At 41.6% G+C, this 9,046-nt stretch overlaps 1 protein-coding gene across 1 annotated transcript; it reads right to left on the reverse strand.

Moving 5' to 3' along the window:
- Positions 1 to 627: 627 nt before the first annotated feature.
- Positions 628 to 2,890, reverse strand: LOC134484449 (Y-linked testis-specific protein 1-like). The gene is made up of 3 exons (XM_063280670.1): positions 2,695 to 2,890; positions 788 to 1,660; positions 628 to 708 (listed from the first exon to the last, which is right to left on the reverse strand). The coding sequence occupies exon 2, from the start codon at positions 1,581 to 1,583 to the stop codon at positions 789 to 791; it is 795 nt and encodes a 264-aa protein (XP_063136740.1). The 5' UTR covers positions 1,584 to 1,660; positions 2,695 to 2,890; the 3' UTR covers positions 628 to 708; position 788.
- Positions 2,891 to 9,046: the final 6,156 nt, after the last annotated feature.

A 9,046-nucleotide genomic window follows, 5' to 3' on the forward strand; every position in this document is an offset into this window, starting at 1 on the left:
ACTTTAGGGGCCTTCAGAGATAACCAATGGATTAAGAGCTCATCTGCTTTGAAAGAGGACTGGGATTTGTTCTTTGAGCTCATGTCCGATGGCTCCCAACCACCTTTAATTTCAGCTCCAGGGGACCTGACTATTCTTGTCACTGTGGTCTCCTGTATTCATTCCTTGCCCTACCTAGATAAATAAAAATAATACATCTATATATGTGAAACAGGTTTCATTAGGTTTTGTTAGTCAAACAATCCCTGATCTTCTCTGATTCTGAGTCTGCTTGGATCAGTTTATTGGGTTTCCCCTTGGGTTCCAAGACCACCTCTCTGTTACCTGCCACTCTTTCGCCAACTATCTGTTTCTCCCTCAAACTTCCCCTCAGAGAGTCTATCTATTTCTGGCCCCTCTCCACTGCTTCCTAAACATCCATCTTTTTTTTCCCCTGTGCCATCCCTGCTCCTCTAAGCCTTATCTCCAGTTTTTTCCTCTCCCTAAAGACCAGACTAGCTCAGTACTGTTTGTTTTAGTGTATGTGACATTAGACTTACTGTTCACAGCCTTGAACTTTCCGGCTTCCTCTCAATGTTCCATCCACCACAGCCAGTCTCCTCCACAAAAGTGTGCATACACAACACATCACATCACACATTTTAATTTTTAGAGCAAAAACAAATTCCACTGGAAAAGATACTGGGGATGTCAAAGGCCATTGGGTATCTGAAACACAGAAAAACAAACATTTTCACCCCAATCCTATAAATTCCCCATATATGTCCCCTCACTTTGTGAATTTCACCTTAATGGATCTTTTCCATCAGATTATAGACATAGATGTGGACGTCGCCATCAAACTTGATGAAGTACACGGAAGGCTTGGCTAGAACTTGGTAAATGACTTTGCCGATCTTTTTGGACCCGTCACTTCTGGTGAACTGCACACATTGACCTGTTAAGATGTCGCTGCCAACTTCTGACTTCACCTCTGCTGGCGAAATCTCTGGAATGATACGGAGATTACCTTCTGTGTAATCATCCAGGAGTTGATAGATATATAGGACTGGATCTTTCTCATAGGTGATGTAAAACCAGTCCTTCATGATTGGCACTTGGGCTAGGACCACCCCCCTCCAGTTGTCCTTAGAGCCATGTTTGCCCTCAAATTTATGCTCCACAGCACGGCCAACCATGGCACTTGCGAGTTGGGCGTCTTTCACTTGAGGAAACACAACTTTGTGAGTCAAGACCTTAAGCTTTAAAATCCTCTCATCACTGTGAAGTGCCAGTCCATAGACACAATCAACTCCATCATACTTGACCAGATAGAGAGAGGGATTTGTTGGCAGTTGATCTAGAACTATGGCCTTCCATTGGGTGACGGGCTCATCACCTTCCTTCCATCCGTGTGAAATTCTGCACCCCACAATGTTCCCCAGGGACTGGGGAGAAGGCCTCTTCCTCTTCCGCTTCTGGAAGGATGGTGTGCTCATCCTCCTCACAGACACCCTCTTCTTCTTGGCTGTAGACCTAGTGTGGTAGGCCACGGTACTCCTGGTCCACTGTCTTGTGGCTATTGTTCTGCGTTCAGGCTTCATACTTTCCCATGGCCTGGGTTTGAAGAGCTCACCTGCTTAAACCAGAGACAAAGCTGGTACCTCTGTCATATGAGTACCTGCAATAACAATGGGGGTGGGGTTGGGGATGGTGCTGGACCAAGGCTCTTGTCTATGAGAACTTTGGAGCAGGTGAGGAAGGCGATGGTAAACAGGTTTGAGCATCTGAATCTAATGCTGTCATAATCAGAAGTTCATAGAAGTGCTGGGCAATGGTGGAGCACACCTTTAATTCCAGCACTCCAGAAGCAGAGGGAAGCAGACCTCTGTGAGATCAAGGCCAGGCTGGTTTACAGAATTAGTTCCAGGATAGACACAACTACCCACAGAAAAACCCAATCTCATAAATCAAAATCTAAAGTTCAAAGGAAAATGAAAAAATGGTTCTCTACAGCTCAGAATAACATATTTAGACATATTTCTTCAGCCCGAGGCACTTTGCCTATGCTGAGGAACATCTCCTTGAATGGCTAGGTCAGTGTGGGATTAAGTATCCTTGTCCCCACTTTAAGCAAGCAGAACAGAGAAAGGATAGCAAAGGAGCCAGAAGGGTGGCCACACCCCTTCTCTACCCTCTAACTATGAGCTATTTGGCAACATCCACAAGTATCTGCCCAGAGACAAAGCACAGCAGTCCACTGGCCTTCTCTACTGTGCATCCTGACCCAGCCCCAGGTTTATTCCCCGAAGCTGTTGCATTTTCGACCGCAACAAGAGTCTTTTGTGTAGGCAACAATAGCCTTTTAGAAATAATATCTACTGGGGTTGGGATTTAACTCAGTGGTAGAGCAGTTGCGTAGCAAGCACAGGGCCCTGGGTTCCTCAGCTCCATTAAAAAAAAAAAAAAAAAAAAAAAGAGAAATATTTTCTCCAAAAATACACAGGCACAGAGAGGAGCTTTGGCATTTTAGTAGAATTTTGAATTAGATATTGTTAGCAAAGAATAATAAACTCCGGAGACTGACTAGCCTAGACCATCTGCCTAGCTCTCAAACGTGGAAGACATTAGAACGTAAGGTTACTTGCTGTACGAGGGAAAACTTTTAGCTTTCTGTGCTACAAGGGTCCCAGTTATCTTCATAAACGTATTTACCAAAAGAAAATGTCCTAGTCGTCCAGATTCTGTCTTCTGAAACCGGTCAGGCACCAATAGGTTGTTGAACAGTTGTGGGGTTCAGGAGCTGAACTAGCTTTCACACCCCGCTCCGAAGATAGTGAACCCACCTTCAAAGTAGTCTAGCGCCTCCAAGTGGAAGAGATGCGCAACCTCCGCCCTTGTGCTCTGTGACATCATCCAGGCTCTGCTTACGTCATAGAACCCCTCTCAGGCCAGTTCCTTCCCTAGTTACGCTTAGAAACTTCCAGCATCTAGGTTTTAGCTTCTCATGTAGCCTCCTGGTGAACCAAAATAAAGTCCCCACCCAAATATTCTGATGACTCGAGTCACAGTCTGCCCAAGTAGCTCTTTTCATGCTTTTTATTTTTCTGAAAAACTCTTTGGTTTCTGAGTCACCAACATCCTTGGTGGTTATTTTCCCAGCTCCTATGTTTTCTTTGGTTAACTTTAAGTTATTCTCCGTATCAGAAATATTGCTAGGCTCTCTTTCCGAGGCAGCACACAGGATAGAACAACAAAATTAGCTCTATCAAAACCCACAATTAGAGGAGGGCCATTTTTATTGAAACAAAGCTGGAATTTGACAAGATTAAATACCTTGTATTGAAGACAATGGCAATCATGAATTATGGATTCTTTGCAAAGAGCGAGGAAAAATTAGCTCCTGGACCTGCTTCCAAAGTCGGAATAAACTTATCACAAACCCAATATCGACCAGTCATATTTTAAATGTCTTTAAAATTTATCAGCACTTCTGATTACAAGGAATTTATTAGATCAAATGCAGTAAAACAGGATGAAATAGATGAGGTAATTTTGTTTTTGAAATATGGGTAGACAGAATACTGGATCCAGGTAAGTATGGAATTTACCTGTAAATTACAGGCCACTTTAATTGTTTGTGTCACATAGTTCTTCAGATCTTCAAAAGGATTCTTTTTAGAACCCTCCCCTGTCCCCACTACACTCTGACCATCCCTTCCCTCTTCCCAATAATTCCCTTCCACTTTAACATTACAATTTTTTAAATGTACTTAGAGCTTAACAACTTATGTCAGCTTTTTAAAATCTGTCCAATTTTCTAAGTGCACCGTCTTCTTTTTCTCCTTCTATCGTAGTTTTAAGCACATTTTCTTTCACACTTTGAGTTTTACTCTCTCTCTGCTCTTATGACTACTCTGCCATTATGTGACTGTTGGTCGACTATGTGGCTGACCTCAATGTGGGGTTAACTCAAATGACATGAATTCCCCCCCTCTCTCCCCTTAATCTTCCTTCTCTAGGCACCTGCAGAGATTTAAAGCATTGGGGATTTTTTTTAACCCTGGAAAGCACACACACACACACACACACACACACACACACACACACATACACAAACATACGCACATACACACAGAAACACTCATAGAAACACAAACACACACACATACATACACACACAAACACACACACATGCACACACAAACACACACACAAACATACACATATACACACTCAAACACACAAATACAGAGAGAGACAGAGACAGAGACAGAGAGAGACACGGTGAGAGACAGAGAGCCCATGAGAAAACATGTGATATCATCATTTTAAGAACATTAAACAGACAGAACTTTCAAAAAAGTGAAAAACAAGTAGGCAACAAGAAGAATAATCTCATCATAGCCATCAACTTGAGGAGGAAAATTTTCACACTCTAGGCTTCTAAGTACCAGTCTGTTACTGAGCAAAGTAGGGGCAGGAACTCAGGCAGGACTCTAGAGGCAGGAAAGGAAGCAGAGACAACTTAGAAATGCTGAGTACTGGATTCCTATCCATGACCTACTCAGCTTTCTCTCCTTCTCATACAACCCAGGGCCACCTTCATAGGGGATGACACTATGCATAGTGGGCTAGACCCTTCTACATCAACCATCAAAAAAGAATCCTTACAAATGTGCCAAAGGACGTTCTGATGGAGGCAATTCTTCAGCTGAGGCTCCTTTTTCCCAGGTTGAGTCAAACTGACAATAAAAACTAACCAGGACCCCTGCACATTCATTCTGATTGCCACACTGTGTGCAATAGACAAGCCATTGGAATAACCTTAGCTGTTGATCACTGGATGAATGGCTTAAAAAAGTTGATATACATTGATGTGATTTTCATCTATGTGTAAGAGCAAAGGGTTTTGTTCTCAGAAAAATGGATGGAACTGTAAAATACAGTATATTAAGTGAAACAAGCCAGACTCAAACAGATGATTGCAAAATTTAGATTTTAATAAGGGATATTATGTGAAATTGGGCATTTAGGAAAAGGAAGGGGAGCAGCAGGGTGTGTGTGTGTGTATGTGTGTGTGTGTGTGTGAGTGTGTGTGTGTGTGAGTGTGTGTGTGTGTGTGAGTGTGTGTGTGTGTGCAGGTGGAAATGGTGGTGAGTTGTGAGAAAGAAGATGGCTAATGTACAGTATAAACCTGTACTAGGAGTCACATGCAAGCCCACTGACTTGTACATTTAAAGAATATCGATATAAGAGAGCTGAGTCTAAAACAATGTTTTGATTAAATTGGGGGTTTATGCTTTAGAGATACCATAAAGATTATTCATATTTTCCTTCCCACTGGGCTCTTGCTGTTGCGAGCTTGATACTTGTGACAGGATATGGCAATGAGCTTTGGTTTCTGTACCTCATTAATAACCCGGAATTCATGTCATTCAGTGAGGCTACCGTGGGGAAGGAGGTAGTTAGAGATCTTAAGGGTACACCACGTGGGAAGAATAATACCCACCCCCACTATAGATTTCCAAATATTCACCATCATCTCTGGTTTGAATGTGATCACCCAACATTTATTTTCTGAAGATTAATCCCCAGTGGGAATGTAGTTGTGAAGAATTGATTAGGTTAAGAGGGATGCAACCTACAAATAAAGATCCATTAATGATGCTATTGTGGAAAAAGGTTAAATTATGAAAAAGGAGTTTGGCTCCCTCTCTTTTATTCCTAGCCCCCTGGATCCCTTCTGTGGTGACAACATTTCACAAGAACTCCTTCCTCTGCCGATGGTCTCTTCATCTTGTATTTACAGGTTTCTGAATCATAATAATACAGAATCTGTGTCATTATACACTAGCCAATCAGTGCCATTCTGTTTGTCCATAAAAGCATGAACATGCCTCAGAATTGTGAGCAGCTGGGTCATATGGGAAAGCATAGCTGGCAGAGAGGACTAGGTTGTTAGTGCTGACTGAAGACAAGATGGTTTCAGGTTTAGCATGAGTGCTCTTTGTTAAAGAAACAGCACAGAGGAAGAGTGTAGATTGGAAAGTTGCAGCTTAGAATGGACTCAGACATCTACTGTTGGCCTTTCGTGGACAAGGAGCCATTAGGAAAAGGGAAAGATCACTAGGGATAGCTTCAGCCACTGCTTTTGTCTAGCAGAACCCTTTTTAGAATCCTATCTTCGAGGATGTGAAAGAAAACTGCCTGGAGTCACTTGATACATCAGTAACCATCAAGAGTGTGTACACTATTATAGAGGGACCCAGGAAAAAGCCTGATCTTGGAAGATCCTTTGCCTTCAAGAGAGGAGACTCCTCCCCACCAACACTGGGAAACCCATCTACGTCGGTAAGGGCATCCCACTAAGTCCAGATCAGTGGTCCTTAATCCTTGGATTGAGACCGCTTTGGGAGCTCAAATTGCCCTTGCACAGGAGTCACATATCATATATGCTGTATTCCAGATATTTACATTACAACTCATAACTATAGCAAAATTAAAGTTATGAAGTAGCAATGAAATAATGTTACAGTTGGTGGAGCTGTATTAAAAGGTTGTGTTAGGAAGGTTGGAAACCACTCTTCCTGACCCGTCTAAAATATGTCTGTTGGTATGAACTGGAGTTATAATCCCTTTTATTCAATCAGGCAAACCCAAAAAAAAAAAAACAATACACCACCAAAAGTTTATGAAGGATACACAGCCACTGTACCCACAGTGTCAGGACTACTGACATCTAGACAAGTGGTGTCAAAATGGAAATCACGTCACACCATGACAATCCCCCTAAATGAAAAGCAGAGGAGAAAAACCAGTTCCCTGGTGGTGACACCAAGAGAAAACCATTGTCAGAATTGTCAACAAGGATTTTAAAGCCAGGATCCAAGCGTCGTCAATGAGAAACCTACAAAACAGGCAGAAGGGGTTGGTGAGATGGCCTACTGCATAGGAACACTGGTTGCTCTTACAGAGGATCAGGGTTCAGAGGATCTGATAGACTCTTTGGTCAAAACACACACACACACACACACACACACACACACACACACACACACACACCATAGAGAAAAATTAAAAAAAAACAAATTAAAAAGAGAAGGAGCCAGGTATGTCCCTTTAATCCCAGTACTCAGAAGTAAGGTGATTTCTGTGAGTTCAATGCCTACCAGGTTAATAAAGTGAGTTTCAGGCCAGCCCTACCTACATAATGAAACTCAGTGTCAAAATAAAACACAAAAGAGTGTTTTATTTATTTCTGATAATGTATGCAACAGAGAAACTATTTCTACAGAGAAAGACCTTATTGTTGAGAGAATCAGTGGGCATGAAGGATACCCCAATTCTTTATGTCACTACTCCATCAAAGCCTTACCAGGAAGCAAGAATGTGTCCAGCTAAAAATGAAGCAGGGCAATTATGAGTAAAGCTGTGGACACACATCAGCCCATCAGCAACAGAGGCAGGCAGAAACCAGCTAGGATGAGATGGCTTCACCAGGCAATGTCTCTGAACTAACAGTCCCTAGTAGCACCAGGTTGTTCTTTTCCTTCAAGTACCCCTGGACTTTTCAGACACTCAGAAACCATAGAACAAAGTGTGGAAAATGCCTAAGAAAAGATGTGTTTTGGGACATATATGTTTATACAGGTTTCATGTAGCCCAGGCTGGCCTCAAACACACTATGCACCCAAGATGATTTTGAAGTCTTGATTCTTCTCCTGGTAAAGGGACTATGGGCATGTACCACCACACCACTGTAGGTGGAGACCAGAGCTGTGTGAGAGCCAAGTGAGCACTCTGTCCACTGAGCTGCATCTCCAGCCCCTAGGGATGTGTTCTGCTAATACAACATAACTAAAATAGAAGTCTTCAATGAGAGACAACAGGAGTCTCCCAGTCTAGAAACATTAAATTACACATTCACAAGTAATACATATGTCAAGAAATAATTAAATTATGTAACAGTAAGAAAAAAAGAAGAAGATAGGAAACATACTATCAAAATATGTAAGACATAACTATGACGGTGCTAAGAGGAAACTTTATTTAAAACAATAATTCTTAGATTAGAAACAAAGACCAGCAACCTAAATTTTTATCTACACTAGAAAATAAGAAAATAATTAATTCAATGAAAAAAATAATTGTTAAAATGAACCCCAAAACACTAAAAATAAGAAATTAACAAAAAAAGACAATGAAACACAGTTTGTTTTCTTTTTTCAAGCATTGAATGGTATTTCATCGTCTCAATTAGACCTAGATAGAAAGTATAAGGTCCATTCTCTTTGGCAATTTTAAAAACAAAAAGTAATTGTCGTGTTTTAGAGTTTATGCAGAACACTGAACCTGGTACGACAGACAAAAATTAAAAAAATATTCATCGTATAATCCCTTTTTAATGACAGTGTTTATTCTCTACCTGTCTCTCCTATAATCTGTTTAATATCAGACAAGATTTCCAGGGTTGCCATATGGAGATAATGCACTGTTGAAATGGAAGCACAGCATTGTATTCCCAAAACAGAATGTGGTTTAGAACATCATTGTTTTCATCATGAGGAAACTAGCACAAGATTCAAGCCCAGTCTCCCGAGGCGTTGTCTCATCTTAGAGCCATTTCTTCAGACAGCACTTTCCATGTGTCATATTTTTCTTCAACAATCGAAACGGACTTGTTTGCTGCACTGTTTTGTTTGCCATGCTGCTTGGGAAATCCTGGACCATCAGACATGACGAAAGTTCTCCTCCACAACCCCAAACTACAGCACTGGAATTGGTGTACCGGAAATAGAAGAGACAGAAACCAAAAAAGAAAAAAAAAACTGTTGTTGTTTGGAGAAGAGTCATGTAAGTAGGCCAAGCAGACCTTGGACTTTCTATGTAGCCCAGGTTGTCCTTGAACTTACTATGTAGCCCAGGCTAGACATGGACTTATTCTGTAGCCCAAGCTGGCCTGGGATTTACGATGTAGCCCAGGCTTCCATTGGACTTACTATGTAGCCCAGGCTGGATTTGAACTTGTGATCTTTGCGAGTATTGAGAATATAGGTATGCACTA

Source organism: Rattus norvegicus, chromosome Y (assembly GCF_036323735.1).
Source record: "Rattus norvegicus strain BN/NHsdMcwi chromosome Y, GRCr8, whole genome shotgun sequence".
Taxonomy (NCBI): domain Eukaryota; kingdom Metazoa; phylum Chordata; class Mammalia; order Rodentia; family Muridae; genus Rattus; species Rattus norvegicus.